This window comes from Vicugna pacos, chromosome 2, assembly GCF_048564905.1.
Source record: "Vicugna pacos chromosome 2, VicPac4, whole genome shotgun sequence".
Taxonomy (NCBI): Eukaryota; Metazoa; Chordata; class Mammalia; order Artiodactyla; family Camelidae; genus Vicugna; species Vicugna pacos.
Genome location: NC_132988.1, coordinates 87,390,697 through 87,411,099, shown reverse-complemented (window position 1 = coordinate 87,411,099; position 20,403 = coordinate 87,390,697). Strand labels below are relative to the sequence as shown.

Here is a 20,403-nt window from a genome sequence, read left to right as displayed (position 1 = left end):
ACATGAAAAAATGCTCAGTGTTGCTAACTATCAGAGAAATGCAAATCAAAACTACCGTTAAGTATCACCTCACACCAGTCAGAATGGCCATCATTCGAAAGTCCGCAAATGATAAATGCTGGAGAGGCTGTGGAGAAAAGGGAACCCTCCTACACTGCTGGTGGGAATGTAGCTGGGGGCAACCATTATGGAAAACAGTTTGAAGATTCCTCAAAAAGCTAAAAATAGACTTACCATATGATGTAGCAATCCCATTCCTGGGCATATATCCAGAGGGAACTCTAATTCAGAAAGATACATGTACCTCAATGTTCATAGCAGCACTATTTAACCAAACAACCTAAATGTCCATCGACAGATGATTGAATAAAGAAGTTGTGGTATATTTATACAATGGAATACTACTCAACCATAAAAAGGAATAAAATAATGCCATTTGCAGCAACATGGATGGACCTGGAGATTGTAATACCAAGTGAAGTAAGCCAGACAAAGAAAAATAGTATATGATATCACTTATATGTGGAATCTAAAAAAAAAATGATACAAATGAACTTATTTACAAAACAGAAACACTCACAGAAATAGGGAACAAACATGGTTACCAGGGTGGGTAGGGGGTAGGAAGGGATAAATTGGGAGGTCAAGATATGCAGATACTAACTACTATATATAAAATAGATAAACAGCAATTTTCTACTGTATAGCACAGGAAACTATAATCAACATCCTGTAGTAACCTTAGTGAAAAAGAATATGAGAAGGAATATGTGTATGTATATGTATGACTGAAACATCATGCTGTACACCAGAAATTGACACAACACTATAAACTGACTGTACTTCAATTTAAAATAAAAAGTACCCAGTAGAAAGACACATAGGAACAAGCTATGTTCATGTGGCCATTTTAGTGAAGAGTTAAATTGGGCTACAAAGACAAAAAAGCCAAGAATAGCAGCTGAAAATCTTCAGCATACAGGGGATTTTTTCCCCAGTGCTGTCAGACCTCAAAGCAGCAGCAAGGAGAACTGGCACAGCCTTAAAGAAGTCTGTGCAGAGATCCTCATGCTCTGAGAATAAGGAAGCAGCCAAGGTGAACCCAAGTGAAACTCCACCACCCACAATACAAGTGACCAAAGAAAATGTTAAGAGACCTTTTCCTCCCTTCATTCTTGCTCCAGAGGGTATTTCACTACAAGAAATTCACATTTAATTTGCTTCATGTTTATATTACTGTTTTAATAATGACTATACATTATAGACAGCACTGAAATAAGACGATTTCAGCTCCCAATTCAATGATCACCTACTTAACACCTCAGATGCATTATGACATCCAGGCAGTTTATACAGAATTGCAGGCACAATGTCTCTGGACACAATAACCAGATTCAGTTTGCAATTTTCCACACTCAACCCTAGTTTAGACATAAATTTGCCACATTTTCACTGAATTCAGCTGGCCAGGTTTAGAGATTTTCTTCAATAAAAAAATTGCAAAAAAATTAAATTACAAGGATATATTGTACAACACAGGGAATATAGCCAATACTTTCTAACTATTAATGGAACATAATTTTTAAAAATGGTGAATCACTATATCGTACACCTGTAATATATAAGATTGTACATCAACTGTACTTCAATAAAAAGGGATATAACTACTGATTAAAAAAATGTTTTGAGAAAAGGATAGAATATGTCTAGAGACACTTTAGAGCAAGCTTGACAGAGATGGGAGAGACTGAGTGCCAAATTCTGATTTACCATCACAAATGATTGCAGTAAGAAAATGAAGAATTAGCTAAAAAGTAAATCTGACTTTGAATCCCAGAGCTTCAAAATACATAAGGATTCCAGAGCTTGAAACCAGAAAGTTTATCAAAGAGCAGTGGCATGAAATTGTAGCAAAAAGCCTTAGTCATAGTGAAAGCAGGGGTTTGTTTAAAAAAAAAAAAAAAGCAGGAAAAATAAAAATGGCTTCTCAGCAAAATGTGTGGGAAGAACAAGAAAAGAGGAAAATTTCTATCAGTGTTAAATGATGTAGTATTAGTAGGTAACTAAGACAAAGCAGAACTATTTGAAATTTACTTCTAATTTCTCCACTCAAGAAGCATGATTTTCAGACAATATCCAGAAGACTCACCTTCCATGCGATGAAACTTATAAGGGCTTAATACACTGAAATGTTCAGTTGAGGTGTGGCCTAAGAAATGGGAGGAGTCAGTAAAAGATCACTGACCTTCTGTACATGAGTTAAAATGTCTAATTCTGAACAAATTATAGCCCTAACTACTAAAAGACCTGCAGATGTGATTACTAAGAAATCTCAAAAAGGATCTGGTTAGTCAGTTAACAAATCTTTATTGAGTGGCTGCTATATTCCATGTTGAAGGAAATGAAACTACAAAAGTGAGGAAGACAAACAGGGTCCATGATCTCATAGAGCTTTGATCCTACAGGGCTAAATAGCCAAATACATATATAAACAAATAAGATTATTTCAGGGAATTAGGAGTGAAAAAAACAGGATAACGTGATAGAGAGATGACTGATGGGGGTCACTTCAGATAGGATGGTTAGGGAAAGCCTTTAACAAAGTGACACTTAAATTGAGACTTAAATGATGGGAAGGAGGCAATTCTGTCACTCTATAGGAATGTTTCAAACTGCAGAAGCAGCAAGTACAAAGGCCCTGAGGCAGGAATGAGCTTGGGGGATTTCAGGGCCAGAAAGGCAAAATGTTTGGGGTCCAATGAGTGATGGGAACATAGGGAAAGTTACAAAGAGGTAGGACTGGATATTTAAAGGCTGTAATAAGATCTTGTTCTTATTATAATGAGAAGCCCTTGCACAGTTTTAAGCAGAGATGGTGAAATGGTCTGATTTACATTTTAGAAAGATCACTACCTCACTGTGTGTAGAATATACACCAAGGGAACAGGAGAGTAGTAAAACAAACAAAAAACTAGGCAACTGTTTTAATAGTTGTTATGGATGGACTGTGTCTTCCCAAAATTCATATGTTGAAATGCTAGCCCCTATTACATCAGAACATGATCTCATTGGAGATAAGGTTTTTACAGAAGTAATCAAGTTAAAATGAGACCCTTATGCTGAGCCCTCATCCAGTACGACTGGTCTCCTTATATAAATGGGAAATTCGGAGACAGGCATGTACACAAAGAGTGAAGATGAAGGCAATGATCAGAAAAATGCTTCTCCAGGCCAAGGAATGCCAAAGATTGCCAGCAAAACACCAGAAGCTAGGAGAGGCATCCCCTCAGAGGGAAACAATGCCCCCCCCGCCGCGCCCCAAGTCAAACCTCCTCAACAGTAGCAGCCACAAGAATTTCTATAATTTGCTTTTTATAGAGCAACCAAAATTAAAGAGTAATTTATTTTTCCTTCAGAAAAAAAAAAAAAGAACCAACTGCCCCAATCCTTTGACCTTGGACTTCTAGCCCCCAGAACTGTAAGACAAGGAACTTCTGTTGTTCAAGCCACCCAGTTTGTGGTACTTTGTTACGGCGACCCTAGGAAGCTACTGCAATAGTCCAGATCTGATGTGATGGTGGCTTGGGTTAGGATTATAGCATAAAGATGATGAGAAACGGCTGGGTTCAAGCTATACTTTGGAAGAAGAGCCTACAGAACTTACTGCTAGAGTAAATGTGAGAGGAACTAAAGATGACTCCCATGTTTGGTGCATTAGCAAACCAACAGATAATGATGCCCTTTACTGAGATGGGGGAAGTTTGAGAAGCATACAATTCTTTGCAGTGAGGCCGAGGTAAGGAATCAAGTTTTGGTTTGACCATGTAAAGGAGAATGTTTATTACACATTCAAACAGACATCTCATCTAAGCATTTAAATATGTTTGAGGTCAGTGGGCAGTAATGGCAGTTGGAAGAAAACCTGGGTTGTGCTAGAGATATAAATTTGGAAGTCACAAACAAATACTTGATATTCATGTCAATCCTTGTCATATATATTTGCTTGCATATACACAAGCATTTGAGACCATGTGATTAGATGACTGTAGACAGATAAGAAAGCCAAGAACTGAGCTCTTATCTTAGTCAGCTCGGGCTGCTACAACAAATCATCATAGACTGGGTGGCTTGAACAACAAACATTCATTTCTCACAGCTGTGGAGGCTAGACAATCAGGAAATTATCAGGGTCAGGTTCTGGTGAAGATTCTCTTCCTCATTTAGATGTCTTCTTGTTGTATCTTTATAAGGCAGTGGGAGGGAGAGCTAGCTTTCCTCCTCTACTTAGGGCACACATCTTATCATCATGAGGGTTTCACCCTCACGACCTAATCACCTCCCAAGGGCCCCACCTCCTAATACCATCCTATCAGGGGGTTAGATTTTTCAGTGTATGAAATTGGGGAGACACAGCCATGCAGTCCATAACTGTCGTAGGGAGCTAAAACATTCAGCAGCCTAAACAAGGAGAAGCTGCACAAAGAGAAAGAGAAGGGTAGGTCAGTCACATAAGAGGAAAATAAGAATTTTTTTGTTGTTGTTATTTTAAAAGAAAAGTGAAGAAAGTATTTCATGAAGGATAGAATAATCAAATACTGGGGAGGGTTCCAGGGAGTTGAAAACTGAAAATTCACCATTGGATTTGGCAAGATGGAAGTCACTAAAGACTTTGGTAAGTGCCATTTCTGTAGTGGCCTTGATGAGAGCCCCAATGGAATAGCCTGAGGGGGATACAGGAATTAGCAAAGTGGAGATGGTGACAGTAGGAAACTCCTCCAGGAGTTCTACTGCGAATACCACCTGAAATGGGGCAATAATTGAAGAGCAATACAAAGTCAAGAGTAGGGGGTTTAAGTTGGTGACATCAAGGCATGTTTGCCAAAGGAAATGAACCAGCAAAAAAGGGAAAAGTTGGTGAAAAATAGAAACCAATGATTTAAAAAATTAAGTCTTTGAAAACATGAATGGGAATATGATTGGCCTTAAACAGGGCAAGGATACGTCCTCCACCACAACTCAAGGGAAAGGAGGGAATGTGACCACAGCTGGAGGCAGGGGCGGATGAGACAAGGTGAAAGATATAACGGTGTCTATTTTCTTTATGAAATGTGAGGTGCAACCAGTGGAGGGTGAAGAAGATGTGGGGAGATAGATGTCAATTAGTTGAGGGTGGAAAAGTGACTCTACTGTGAACGTATATTGGATGGGTGCCATATTGTTAGATATTCACTTGAGATACTAGACCATACATTTGACATGAGCTTAGTTAGCAGCTGGGTATGTGAGATTCTCCAGCAATGGTCAACTGTTCAGGTGCAGGAGCAGAGTATATGGATAGGTAGCTGCAAGACCAGAAGAAACAAGTAACTGCAAAGATTGAAAGGGGAAGAACTCCCAGTTTTCATGAGCCCCAGGAACTACAGGGATTGGCCCAAAGCTTAGGCCAAGTGCTGTCTACATTCTAGACCCAGACATGGAGCAGGGAGGGTGACAGAGTGCCTTCTTAGGGGACAGGGCAGTAGGGAGCACGGAGTCAGGTCAGAGTCACCTAGGGCTTTTTAGAATCACACTTGCTCACTCTCCAGTGATGCTGGAAAACAGCCCCCCAGGGAAGTTATGGATCCAAAATGGAGAATTCCTGTTTAGTGGACATTAGTACTTGACGGGAATGGATCAAATCCCTCAAGTTGATAGAATGGAAAGAACAAATTGTGAATTACTGGCATCATTTCTAAGAACCCAGATGATAAACAAGTAACCATGAGGACACAACATGGGCTCAGTAATAAAAAATCAGACCAAACCTCTCACTATATTTTCTGAGTGTATTTAAAAGACTGTTAGATCACACCAGTCAGAATGGCCGTCATTCAAAAATCCAAAAATGACAAATGCTGGAGAGGCTGTGGAGAAAGGGGAACCCTCCTACACTGCTGGTGGGAATGCAGTTTGGTGCAGCCACTATGGAAAACAGTGTGGAGATTCCTCAAAAGACTAGGAATAGACTTACCATATGACCCAGGAATCCCACTCCTGGGCTTGTATCCAGAAGGAAATCTACTTCAGGATGACACCTGCACCCCAATGTTCATAGCAGCACTATTTACAATAGCCAAAACATGGAAACAGCCTAAATGTCCATCAACAGGTGACTGGATAAAGAAGAGGTGGTATATTTATACAATGGAATACTACTCAGCCATAAAAACCGACAACATAATGCCATTTGCAGCAACATGGATGCTCCTGGAGAATGTCATTCTAAGTAAAGTAAGCCAGAAAGAGAAAGAAAAATACCATATGAGATCGCTCATATGTGGAATCTAAAAAACAAAAACAAAAACAAACAAACAAAAACAAAGCGTAAATACAGGACAGAAACAGGCTCATAGACAGAGAATACAGCCTTGTGGTTGCCAGAGGGGCGGAGGGTGGGAAGGGATAGACTGGGATTTCAAAATTGTAGAATAGATAAACAAGATTACACTGTATAGCACAGGGAAATATACACAAAATGTTATGATAAATCACAGAGAAAAAAATGTGACAATGAGTGTGTATATGTCCATGAATGACTGAAAAATTGTGCTGAATACTGGAATTTGACACAACATTGTAAAATGACTATAAATCAATAAAAAATGTTAAAAATAAATAAATAAATAAATAAAAGATTGTTAGATCACTACAGGTGGGTGAGCACAATGGTTTTGTTCTGTGGAGAATGAGAAATAGGTGAAAAGATGACTGAGTAACATTAAGGGTACCACAGGTGCTGAAAGTCAGACATGACACCACTCTGCATCCTTGGGTAATGTTCTCCTCAGTTCTGAGGAGCATGAATATAGGACTGAAAATGTGACATTCACACTGACTCTCAGTTGGAGGTCTGCTTAGTGCATATGGCAGAAAGATCTAGGGACAAAGAAGCTGAAGGTCCTGGTGGGAGAAGTGAAGTGATGATCCCAGGGCACTAGGTTAGCCGAGGAAAGAAAAAGAGATGAGGAGGAAACAAGTAGACTGAGATCATAGGAGGAGACAGGCAGACAAGCAACCACAAGTCCTGGAGTGAAGAGTTGGTGTGGCAGAAATCAGGACATGGGTGACCCAGCAGGGTTAAGGGTTGTGACCATAGAGTGACATGACAGTTTTTCATGCAGGTTTCCCAGAGAGGAATTAGATACTTCTGACAATTACTAGTTATGTGCCGGTCTAGGACATTCATCTGTATGTCTTTCAGAGGTGGAAGAAGGCAGGAAAATTGCTTGTTAAATTACCCTTCTGAAACTCAACATCTTTTTTCCTTAGAACTGTGCAAACTGAATTGCTACCAGGGCACATGGGACTTAACCTGATCAACTTAGCACCTCGTGTTTTTAATTTTCACTTGGGATTTTAAAATACCTCTCCACGGAAAAGCAAGACAAACTTGCCTTCCCCACCCCCATGAATATAATGAAAAGAGACAGGCTGAGACCTACAGATGGGTCGCACTGGGCCTTGCCAAAGTATGGAATCAGGATATGAAGTCAGTTTCATTAATTGCAGCAATTGATGGCTCCAGCAAACAGTAAGGCTTACAATTAGAGCTTCTCAAAAGTTTTGGGGCCACTGGAGAGATTATAAAATAGAATTAAAGTTATTAGTACACATTCAAGCAAAGACTCGTCTGAAGTCAGGCAATTTCTAACTTCTTATGAATTGGCCAGGCCCCTTGATAGTTCTGTGAAATGTAGTGTTCCATGAAATTTCACTAAGGCCTTTAATGGACTATCCATTTCCTTAATTATAAACACATATTTCTTCTCTATTGCAAGATTTCTCCTTAACTTCACAGATCTGTCAGTGAAAGAGAAAACTTGGATACCACATGTGGAAATGACATAAGTGGCGCACAGACCTGGGCAAATGAGCACATAAAGGTGTTGTTCCCGTAAAGAACTGTTGGATTCATTTAGGTCTTTGTCTTTTGACGAATGAACTCTTTCTAGTACAACCCTCCGCTTATCATGGAGTTATAAATCAGAACTGGAAAAGACATCTGGAAACATCTGGCCACTTCCAAAGCAGTAACATTGCAGCATATTTCCTGACATACTCCACAGACTCTTCCAGCCACTTGGGGTCTTCCATGTTAAAAGTTCTCAAGAAGAAGTCCTGGTCTGACTCTTTTTCTATTTTATTTCCCAAAAAAGGGCAGTCGAATAGCTAGATGTACACATTTCCATTTTACAATTACTTCTTATATAATATTCTATTTGTTTAAACATTGGTCTCCTTACTAGGTTAGCACTTCAAGGAAGGAAATGTGTATTCATCTCTATAACCCCCATATAGAGATGAATATATGTGCTGGGACTGTATTGTGCAGAAACAAGAGTACCAGCAGGCAAGTAGCCTTGTACCAGAAGATGTATTGCAGTATTGGCAGCAAACTGGACCTAACCTGAATGTCCATCAACTGGGGAATAACAGAAAAAGCTATGCTGACTATATTATGGAATACATCTAGCTTTGGAAAAGAATGAGCTAGAGATCCATCAATTGACTTGGAGGGATGCCCCTGATACACTGCTAGTGAGAAAAGCAACTTAAAAACACAGTACAGGGTGTGATTCCAAATTTTAGAAATAAATGAAACCCTGTGAAAAATATGTGTTTATAGCTTTGGAGGAACAATCGCTAGAGGTTACCTCAAGGATGATGAGAAAGTCAAGGACAGAGAGTGTGGGAGGAGATAAAAACAGTGCCAGCAAAAGGCAAAAGTACTCATGCCATATGATAAGGGAAAAGTTAGGATACATGTTTTTAGTAATAATATTTTAAAAAGAAGTTTCCCTTTATTGACATCTTATGGATGGGTGTCAGGCACGGTTTGCTCATAAGGCTTTACACAGACTATCTCACTTGATGCCTGCAGCCACCCTGTGAGGTAGGCACAGTTATCTCCCTCATTTCTCAGATGAGGAAACCATGGCTCAGAAAAGTTTACAAACTGACCCATGGTCATATAGTAAATGGCAAAGCTGAGCAAAAAAATAACAGGCAAAGAGGCCAAAAAATGCAATTGCCTTTTTTCCTACAAATTAACCAGATCAAACGAAAAGAAACAATTTAATTAGGTAATAGGACTGGGAGTTCATTGGTTTCAATTTTTGCCATTATTTAGTATTACTTTTAAATAAAGCATTAAAAATTTAAAGAATAAAATGAGTAGTATGGTGGTTTTTAAATCATGTCCTCAAATGCTTTGATAATCCTCTGAGAGAGAGAAGAGGTCTGTGCTGCTTCCCTCGGAATCTGGGTGGGGCTGAGACAGCTAAACCAACCCCACAGCAGGAGCAATTTGTGTGTCTTTGGAGGCTGGAGCAGAAGAGGTGACACAGCTTCCTCCTGGTTCCCTTTCTGGGAATGTCGCTCTGGGGAATCTAGCCACCAAGCTGTGAGTCTCATTTGGAGAGAAATGAAGGCCCTCTGCCAACAGGCAGCAGTCACTGCCAGACTTCGGACGGATCCGGCCCCTGGAGCCTCAGTACCTTCCAGCAGAGGCCCTGGACATTGGTGAGCAGAGATAAACCATGAGCTATGTCCTGTCTGGATGTCTGACCTCCAGAATCTTCCACAGGCATAAAAAATGGTTTGGTTGTTGTTATTGTTTGGTTTGAGGTGTTTTTTTTTCTCCTAAATTACATAACAACAGTCAGATCAGATGAGGACCTTCTACAGTGATGTCTGTCAATTTAGGGTAGGTTTCCCCTTGGGCTTATTTTTCTGCTCCCTTTAGGTATCATGATGATTTACTTTATGTGCCAAGCGGCTGGACCATGGTGCCCAAATATTTGGCCAAACATTTTTCTGGATGTTTCTATGAAGGTGTTTTTCCGATGAGATTAACATTCAAAATGGTAGACTTTGAGTAGAGCAGATTACACTTCATAATGTGGGTGGGCCTTACCCAATCAGTTGGAGACCCCCAAAGAATAAAGACTGACCTCCCCAGATCAAGGAGTTCTACCAGCACAACGCCTTTGGACTTGAACTGCAGCTCTTCCCCAAGTCTCCAGCCTGCCAGTCTACCCCATCAGATTGTAGACTCACCAAGCCTCCAGTATTGTTTGCTAATTCCCTGAAAATAATCTCTCTCTCTCTCTCTCTCCCTCATTGGTCTGTTTCTCTGGAGAACCCTGACTGATACACGTACTGTACCTTTCACTCTGCTTCCCAAATTCCTCACCAATTCCTCCAGCATCCTAACCTCACTGTAGTATCCAAGTAAATCCCCTCCGTTTAACTTCATATGCATTTGATGTATTTAGGAGGGCTAGAAAAGAGACTAATGCTGGCTGGAGAGTCAGTCTTCTAAACGTCTTCCCCTTCCTCCCCCCCTTAGGACATCCATCATATGCAATACACATCTGTTGCCAATAAATGAGCAGCACCTATGTAGGATGATGACAATGAAGGTAGAAAAATCTAAGCAGATAAAAGTCTGGGAAGGAGATCACCTGTGGCTTTTGCGCTGAAGTGGCTTCATAGAATTATATATGCCATTAAGAACACCTGAGGAATAAAACGATCACATGCAGGCAAAGCAAAAAAAAGGTGCAGCTTACCCCTCAAAGCAGTGGGCAACTGTCAGAATCCACTTCTTGGCAATGAGGACACAGCCACAAATGTGTCCACTGGGTTCACTCTGAAGGGAACACTGCCACGGCCACCTTCCAGGGCGACTCGTCCGACCCCCGAGGATCCTCTTGTACATTCGGGCAGCAGGGCGGCGCCCACAGTCTACCAAGGAGCAGGAAAGAGGGTGTGACTCACTGCCAAAGCCAGCTAGAGGCTTGCATCTTTGCTATTACATGCAAGCCATCATTTTTCCCCTGAGCCAATCCAGTTAAATTAAGTTCATAGCCCATCGTTTCACCACGAATTCTCTCACCTTGTTTAGTACACAGAAGAGAAATCTTACTTCTGCTGTGACAAGACTGCCTAGGGTTGGAAACATAAAGTGGCACAATATTCAGTTACATATGTATTGTTTATTTCAAACACTTTACCAATGGAAAGCAAGACAGGTTATACCTTGGGCAAGAATTCTCAAGGCAGGGCTATGGTCAGATAGCACCTCAGGGGTCAGAGTATATGAAGGATTTTTTTTTTAGTGTATTTAGTATCATCACAGTATAATTTCACATTTGTGCAAAGAGAAATGACTGTTAGTAAAGTTTCCCACATTATCTTGGCTGGTGGGAACACCCAGAAAATTGACTTAAACAATGGTTTTCAAAGTAGGGAGGGGAGGGGAGGGATCAGACAGTTTCTCAGAATCTGTGGTGAGGAGGGAGCATGTCAGATTTTTAATCTTGTGGAGAGGGTGTAAGCAAAAGAAGTTGAGAAATCGTTTGAAAGAAAGAAAACATTACTTCAAAAAGAGAGCAGATAAAGGAACTGAATATTTAGACTGGAAAAGAATCTAGCTGAGACTTTCAATGTGAAATTGTGTATCTATGATTAGCTGACAGGAAACAGGGGGCGGATTAAATTTATTCCATGTCACTCAGGATGGCACGATCAGAACCAGGAGACAGAATTTATAGGACATGCAGGTTCAGGAAAGGAAGCACTTTCTAAAAGTCAGAGTAAAGCTTTGAAAGCAAGAACATGGCTGTGTTTAAGCACCTATCAATGTGGCTGCACAGGAGAATTCAGTTTAGGCTACATTAAATTGTAATCATAAAGCTCTCTTCCATGCATTTATTCACAACGTAAACTTAAAAGAAAAAAAAAACACTTTGGGACTGTCAAAAATGCTGTGATGTGCTTAGAGTACTAGATCTCTCAGAAAAAAAAAAACCCTAAATATGTCACTTCCACATTCCTTTTTGAAGATTTACTGTATTTTCATTTCTTACTAAATGTGTATGGAGATATGTTCAATCAAGACAATAAATTATATAACACAGGAAAAGCACATTTGTGTCTTGCCTTCTCACAAACTGAAGTTGTATCTCTTCCTGACACTCTAGCTTGTTATCCATAGTTCTTTGTAGCACTTCCAAATATCTGAGATTCATTTCGTTTATTATTAGCTTATAGTCTCTCTGTCCACCTATAAATCTATGTTTCCTTGAGACCAGGGTCCTTGTCCCCCTCATTCACTTCTATATCCCCTCAGAACTTAACACAGAACCTGGTGTAGAAAAGATACTCAATAATTAGTTGTTACATTAGATCTTAAAATCATAGCTTTTAGGAATAGGAAAAGACCAAAGACTACCTGCCTCAACTCTTTACTTTAAAGGAAACCGAGGTTGTATAGGACCACATATCTAGTTAGTAAGCCAGGACTAGCACCAGGCTACTGACTCCCAATTTAGAATGAGTTTATCTATCTATCTATCTATCTGACCTGAAAGAGCTCTTTTGGCATTCCCAATCTGGGAAAACAAATCACTCCGTTGAAAAATTCAGGTCCTTGTTTTGGAGGAAGTGCTTCAGCTGACAGCTATTCAGAAATTTGGCTGCAGAGTTAATCTATGGGGAAAATGTTAAGACATTCTAAAGAGAAATGGCCCACCTTTAGTTTTCTTCTTTGGAATTCGTAAAAGGTGATTTCTCAAGCGCTTACTAAAAGCTCTGGAGTCAGATGAACTTGGTTTGAGTTCAGAGTCAATCACTTACCATCTGTGGGGCTGTGAGTTTTGAGTAAGTTATTTAAATATTCTATGCCTCTATAATGCAATAAACACTAAGTAAGTGTTAATTCTTTCACTTTCCTTTCTCCTGCACCCCTACCCATAGTTGAGGGAGGCAGCGTTGCCATGAGTTTTCAGGGGAAATTTTTCAGAAGCATACTTTCAAGGCTACTTGATCATAATTTCATTTTGTGTCTGTTTTATAAAGGCCAATAGCTATTCTATGGAAGCTCTTTTTCGATGTGACAGATTTGGATTATCTTAAATTGGAAATAGAAGGAGAGCCCTGATGATAGACTTTTGCTGCATAATCCACTCTACACAGTTCTTGTGATGGGTGTCTTACCCTTCTACCAGTAGTCCATGCAAAGTGGTCCCATTAAGGCTTTCCCAGTTGGAGTACAACGTCAGCCACGGTTGGTCTTGCTCCTGTTCCTGAATCAATTTGGTCACAGATGGCTCTCTGATAGAAGAGCAAATACCAGATAAATATTCAAAAGACAATGATCTTTGACCAGGCAATATCATTATTTACCACTCATTCTCTTGCAAAAAAATGCATTACATTATTAGTTAATAATTCAAGAGGGGGATTAGTATTCAAAGAAGTTTGATGTGGAATGTGATCAGCAAGAGGGGATGTTACTAAAAGTGTACAGAAGCAATGGAGATCCACAGTGTTACAGCTGTTCCAGTCATTCTCTCTACTGACGTATATCTGAACCTTGTGAAGTGTTATAGTTCTAACCATACCACGTAAAAGTTCCAGTACCTAAAAAATAAGAGCAACTTTAGGCAGGGATCAAAAGTAAATTAAAAGTATCTTCCTGGAGTTTTTTTTTCTCCTTTTTCCTTACCCAATGTCATCCTGCAATAAAGCAACCCCTTAAAATAAATAATAAGAGAATCAATAGCCATTTAGTATTTGTTTAGATTGTAAAAATTATAAGCAAAATTTTTTCAACATATTACAAAATCACTGTTCACTAAAGATTAGGGAGGACCCTAGAAAATAGAGACAGGAGTTAAACAACATAATTTTTTGCTGCTTACCTATGTTCTCACTCCACCTCCACCTTACTTTCCTATGAATGTCTCGTTCAATCATTCCAATAAATATGGTTGCACTGTACCCAAGATTTAAAACATTAGAGTTTGGGATTAACAGATACACACCACTATATATAACAGATAAACAAGGGCCTACTGTATAGCACAGGGAACCATATTCAGTTTCTTTTAATAAGCTATAATGGAAAAGAACCTGAAAATATATGTGTATATATGTATGTATATGTATAACTGAGTCACTTTGCTGTGCACCTGAAACCAACATTATAAATAAAACAATTCAATAAAAAATATAGTTAAAAAAAGTATTTGTTTTTTTATGTAAAACTCCTATTCTTCATGAAATGGTTCATTTAGGCAATTCATATTTGAAAAACAACTTTTGGATTTTTATCACCTGATGCTATCAACGGAAAAGAGGTAGAGGAATTCATTTCAGACAGGAGGAATGAGGGCTTCATCTGAACCTGGAAGGAAGTGGGAGAGAAGGAAGCAGGGACGTAGTTGGATTTGGAGATGGGGAGAGAATTCACTGAGAAAATTCAAATCAGACAATCAGATTGCCTCTGCTTTTCTTTTCAAGTAGGAGGTGAGCTCCTTGGATGGAAGCTGAGGGTGACAGGGGAGCGCGATGAGGAGGACAGTGACGTGTGCGTGGAATTGTTCCCTGACGGAAGTATTTGGAGGAACATCTCAAAGATAACTTAGAAGAGTGGCAAGCAGCACCGAGGACTGAAATGAACCTGTAAATCTTGAAGGTATAGTAGCATCAAGTCTGCATGCTTCATAACTTCCTTTTTTGATCATGGAATGTCAAGTTTTTGCAAAAAAAAAGGTGGGAGGGGCCACAGGAAGGGAAGAAAAGTTAAAATCAGTGGCGTTGAAAGAAAAATGATCATTCTGCCTGATAGTTGATTATTTTAAAACAACTACAACCACATAACAGAAATAAAAGAAATGAAAACTTCCCCAAATCCTGTTATTTCACAAAGAGCAAAACCTTCTAAAGAGAAGACTTAACAACAGAATATGAGCCAAAGATTAAAAACAAAGTGGCGTGCCTAATAATGAATAAATTCTAATCACTCAGTTTTAAAACAAATGACATAAACCCTGCCCACACTCTAAGAGACACTGCACAAGATTTAATTTATTTAGAAACTTAAATGCAGCTTAGATTACATAAAACCTACTGCAAAATGAGAATTTTTTATCTTGACCAAAATGAGGGTCTGGCTTTCTATCAATCCCAGAAGTATTGCATGCGGAGGCACAGTGGAATGGAAATTATGCAAGTCAGAGGCCACGCATAGGTGTTTCTCTTGATTCTTGCAGCCTGAGAATCCCTTTCTCAAACAGAACTCCCCGTGGCCTCCTAAATCCAGGCATTTTACCAGCAAAAAGCCAAAGGAAGATCAGCTTCAGATCTGTTACTTAATGAACTCCTCCTTCAGGCAGATACAGGGCAACAAGGACTTGCACAAGGACAATTCGGGACAGGATTTGTATGGATGCTGGGTGAGAAAATCATTGTAAAGGACACTTCAGTATTTCAACTCACAGGATCCCTTCAGTCACCCAGAGGGATGTTTTTGCATTTCATTCATTAGCCTCCAACAAGAAAGGTAATTTAGCCTGAACCTCTCAGTTACATCAAGTGGAAAATCTAAGAAATCCATCATCAAGCAGGGAGTATCATTACAAAAATTAGCTTTCCATGAAATCCTTACACTTCTTACACACAAAAATAAATCTTTCAGCATTAGAAATGCCATCTTATGGTCCATTAAAAAAATTTCAGTGAATCCATGCGGTTCCACTTCTGCCATCGTACTGAATCTGAGCGCCTGTGTGATTGTAGCTTTTCTTATTTTTCTTTAAATTTTTAAAATAACAAAAGTGATACTTATACATGGAAAAAACCCAAACATACAATGAAAAAATACTCTTCCCATCCAAGGTGTATAAAAGCAACCACTAAAAGTAGCATTTGTGCATCCTTGCCAAGCTTTTTCTGTATATGCCCCTCTTTTCTTAGTCTATACACATTGTCCTGTGTGGTGTTGATGATGTTTTCATTTAATGATTTACCTTGGAAGTCTTTCCATAAGAATAGCTAGATGATGATGGTGATGGTGATAATGATGATAATAATAACCTATTTTCTATAGGTCAAGTCCTAAAAGACTAACTCATTTTATATTGTTTAACCTTCTCAACAACTGATACTTTGTTATCAGTCCCCATTTTGGAGATGAAAAAAATTGAGGCAAAGAGAGAACAAGTAATTTGCCCAAGGCCACCCAGCGAGGAGACGGTAGAGCTGGTATCTGAGTCCCTGTGGCCTGACGTCAGGGTACCACTTCTAATACCGTGAACACTCCGCAGCCCTCCTCTATTAATGGCACGCACCATGTTCTTTTCACGGATGCACAGTGTTCCGTTATACAGATGTACATCTGCCTTACCAATTCACTACTGATGCACAGGGAGCCTGGTTCCAATTTTTGGCTCTGACAAAAAAGCACCAGTTAACACTCTTAACCATTCACCTTTGCCTACATGCACAAGTATGACTTTAGAATAAATTCCTAGAAATAAAATTACTGAACCAAAATGTAAGTTTTTGATGAATAGCATGAATTTCTCCTTCAAAGAGTAATACCAATTTACATACTTATCAAGAGTAGGTATGTCAATACTTTTTAATTTTTATAACTACATGCATATGATGTAAATCATGCTGTTAAAAAGTATGTGGCACAGGAAACTGTATTCAATACCTTGTAATGGCCTATACTGAAAAAGAAAATGAAAAGGAATATATATATATATATATATATATATATATATATATATACACATATATATAAATGAATCACTATGCTGTACACCAGAAATTAACATAACATTGTAAATCAATTCTACTTCAATTAAAAAAAGTATGTGGAACTTGGCAGTTCAAATTTTGTTTGACAACTGGTAATACATTTGAGTTATTCTTTTCCATATTATATCAAGAGACAAGGCAATCCTGTTGGGTAGAGAACAAAAGAGCAAAAAAAACCATCTTCCTAGTGATTAAGCATCAAAGTGACTGTATCCTAAGGGAGTCCGTGCAGGGAATGCAGTCAGGCCTAAATGCTTCTAAATGCAGCCATGAAACCATATACAGAGAAGGGAATTTAAACAACAATCTAGTCCAGTGTCCTCATTTGACAGTATGAGAAAACTAAGACACAGACATAGACCCAATTCAAACACTTGTGGGGCCCAGAGCAAGAGGACAAATGGAGGCCTACATACTAGAAGCTCTATGTCTGCATATTTAGATGTTATGAATCAAACTAACAAACTGTTAAAGCAAATGCATTCTATCTTCCCATCCTGACAAATGTTATCTTTTAGGTTTCAAATATAGAATCCTGGACTCCTTGGAGCAGTAGTTTTCGAACTTTAGCATTCATCAGACTCTACCCTGGAGGACCTGTCACAGTGAAGATTGTTGGCCCCATCCCCAGATTTCTGAATTTGGTAAGTCTGAGAAAAGGCCCCCAAATTTGCCCATCTAACAAGATCCCAGGTGATGCAGATGCTATGGTCTGGGACCACACTTTGAAAACAGCCCTCTAGATCAGGCTCCAGGTGGGCATACCTCTTTGGTGGACAGACCCTTTGCCTCATGAGGTGAGATACAGCTGAGGAGAAGACCAGAGTGGTCCTTCCAAGTCAGGGTTTCTCGCCCTTGATACTACTGACTTTTTAAGCCAGATAATACTTTGCTGTGTGGGGCTGTCCTGTGCACTGTAGGGTGTCCAGCATCACCCCTGGATCCTACCCACAGGATACAACAATCACCACACCACTCCTGGACTGACAATTGAAAAGCTCTAAAGAAATTTCCAAATGGCTCCTCGGGGCAAAGCCACTACTGATTGAAAAACACTGCTCTGAGTCCTGAGGTCCAGGGCAAGGCCCCTCTGCTCTGGAGCTAAAGGCAGCACTACAGAAAAGCAAGAGGATTTCCCTCAAATTTGCTTCTTGAAATCAGTGGCCATAAAACACATAAAAAAAATGTATACTCCCCCATACCCACAGAAGTGGGAAGACAGAACATATCTAGAATTCTGAAACATCCTGATATTCTGAAAGGAGTTACATATTTCAAGGCTTAGGTGAACAATCAGATCTCTAGACAACTTGGCCTATTCTTGACTCACTCGCAGGTCACCTAGTGTTTAGGAATAAGGCATCTCATGTTTGTGTTATAATTATGTTGGGGATGTTTACCTATTAAAGATCAGCACAAATCCCCCAAAGCCAAAGGCTTCTTTACTTCTGACAGCAAGTGAGTGGTGCAGGAATTACCTAGACATGCTACACATCCCAGTGGAAAGATCAGGCCTGGTCTACGATAATCTATTGCTGGGGAAAATCATCTGAGATTTCAGCCTCAGTACTGATGGTTAGTCTTGAGATACAAATGCCTTGTGTAGTGGACAGGATACATTATTTGTCATTCTAAATATCCTCTTCAGGACTTGGAACATTTCTACTAAACATTTCATACCTGATTTCAAAAATCTTGCTTTAAACACTGTTATATTATTATCTCCGTTTGGTTCCTGTAGACTAGGCATGTTACTACTAGCTAGTCTACAGGACTAGGTAGTAAGTTAAGCTAGGTAAGTTATTTTGTCAAGTAGAAGGATGACCTAGAAATATTGACAGAAAAGCATCACAGGTTTCAAACAAACATGAATGAACATGACTGGAGAATCACTTGTCTGGTTAGATAGCTCAGTTTACACTTTATATGGCAAAATTCCCATCAACAGAAATGTTTCAAGAAGAGCATACAGCCTGAGTTTATTTTTACAGTAAATTAAGTATTTAAAAATTATTTTATTGCCATCTTAACTGAAAATACATAATTTTATTCTTATGTCTACCTCAGAGGTAGAGTATAATTACTATATTGGGCAATGATTTATAGGTACAAGTGACAGAAACTATCTTAAAGAGAAGAAGCTATGGATTACAAAATGAATTATAATTAATATAAATTATAGAGTGTTCATATTTCACAAAATTTTAAAAATCAATGAAACTAAATAATCCATTTCTAATAGAAAATTGTCACTATTAAACATTATCATCTTAGTGTAAATTAGAAAAAAAGAATAAAATACAGCACTATTTAAAGTAAACATTTCATTAAAGGTAGAAAAAAATAGTCAGTCATAAAATTTAATATGTCATTAGATCATTTATAAAAGTTCAGTCTTATAAAACAAACTCAGTAAATAATGTCAGGTTATAAGTGTATTTTTGAGCAAAAGTATCTACCTCTTTCAGAATCCACAGCAGTCCAAGTATTCCCTTATGGCTACTTTATCTTCTAAAAACTCCCATTTCTCTTTTGGTAACTTGGAAAAAAACTTTGGGGACAATTTTTTTTAAGAGACAGACACTCAATATTTTTTTGACAGCAATTTATTTAGTTTCTTGTTTGTCTTTACTTTCTTATAGATCATCAGTGTAAAATTAGAAATAACTAGTTTCAATTGCAATATGTTGTTTTTCGAACTCCCAGTCTGTCCCTTCCCACTTTTTTATTCCACTAGTTTAGAAAGATTAGACTATTTTTCTAAAAGAAGCCTTGCTTTGTCAACCGCCCTTTTCTTTCTCATTCTGAGATTACAGGCAAATAGAAAGTGCATCTTTACTCAATTCAAAATTTTAAGGCAGAATATGACTCTGGGTACATTACAAGATAAAATAATTCAAACATCAGGGTTTTAAAAATATCCAGTTAACAGTACTACAGTAACAAAAAAATTAGCATTTATTACCAAAAATCATGCCAGAATATTAGAATATCAAAAAGTGGAAATATAATCAACCAGTGTGGATGGTCTTCAGGATGACTGGTGCCTGGGAACCAAGTGCCTTCAGGACTTTCCATCTCTCATCTCCACTTCTTTCAGTGAGTAGGAGGGAGATGAAATGGGAGGGTGGTTTTACTGACTCCAGGTGACTTTCTCACAAGCCAGGAGACAGGCTGTCTGCAGCTATAAACTCAAATCCATTCATCTTTGTGACCAAAAAGGAAAGAAGTCTTCTTTCCCAGGTCCATTTAAAACAAATCTTACTGAATAACTTTAAGTTTCATAAGAACCAATCACTGTTGCCCAGGAGTGACATTCTTTGCTTGGTCCAGCTTGGGTGAGGTACCTACCCCTCTACCAATCACTGAGGCCAAGAAAAGTGAGTCATGTACAAAGATGGCAGCTCCCTCCTGGATCCTAAGGATAGAGTGGGAAATGAAGCAAGTCCCCAAAATGAAGGGATTCAGTTCCCAAAGGAAGAGAGAAATACAGAAAAGCAACACAATAAATGTCTGCTACCAATGACTTGACTCAAAATTTTTTAGTTCAGAAGATTACTATGCCTCAGGGTCAAGATATACATGTTTCTTTCTTAGCCTTTGGAAGATGGAGGAAGGGTAAAAGATTGGCTAGAATTTAGATTTGACTATGTTCATGAATGACACAATGTGTTATCATTGCAAAAGGGATATTGCTTGGCAGAATTTAAACAAATAATAGTCAGATGGACAAGGGTTATAACTGGT

The 20,403-nt window shown here is 38.8% G+C and overlaps 1 protein-coding gene across 4 annotated transcripts in view; it reads right to left on the bottom strand.

The window, feature by feature from the left end:
- Positions 1–20,403, bottom strand: part of CORIN (corin, serine peptidase) — a 217,928-nt gene that overhangs the window by 16,825 nt on the left and 180,700 nt on the right. For all 4 annotated transcript variants that reach the window (XM_015249997.3, XM_015249999.3, XM_072944469.1 and 1 more), the window contains exons 17-19: positions 13,042–13,158; positions 10,940–10,989; positions 10,614–10,788 (exon numbers count right to left, since the gene is read on the bottom strand). In XM_015249997.3, coding sequence (XP_015105483.2) covers positions 10,614–10,788; positions 10,940–10,989; positions 13,042–13,158 — 342 coding nt within the window. The remainder of the gene's footprint in view (positions 1–10,613; positions 10,789–10,939; positions 10,990–13,041; positions 13,159–20,403) is intronic.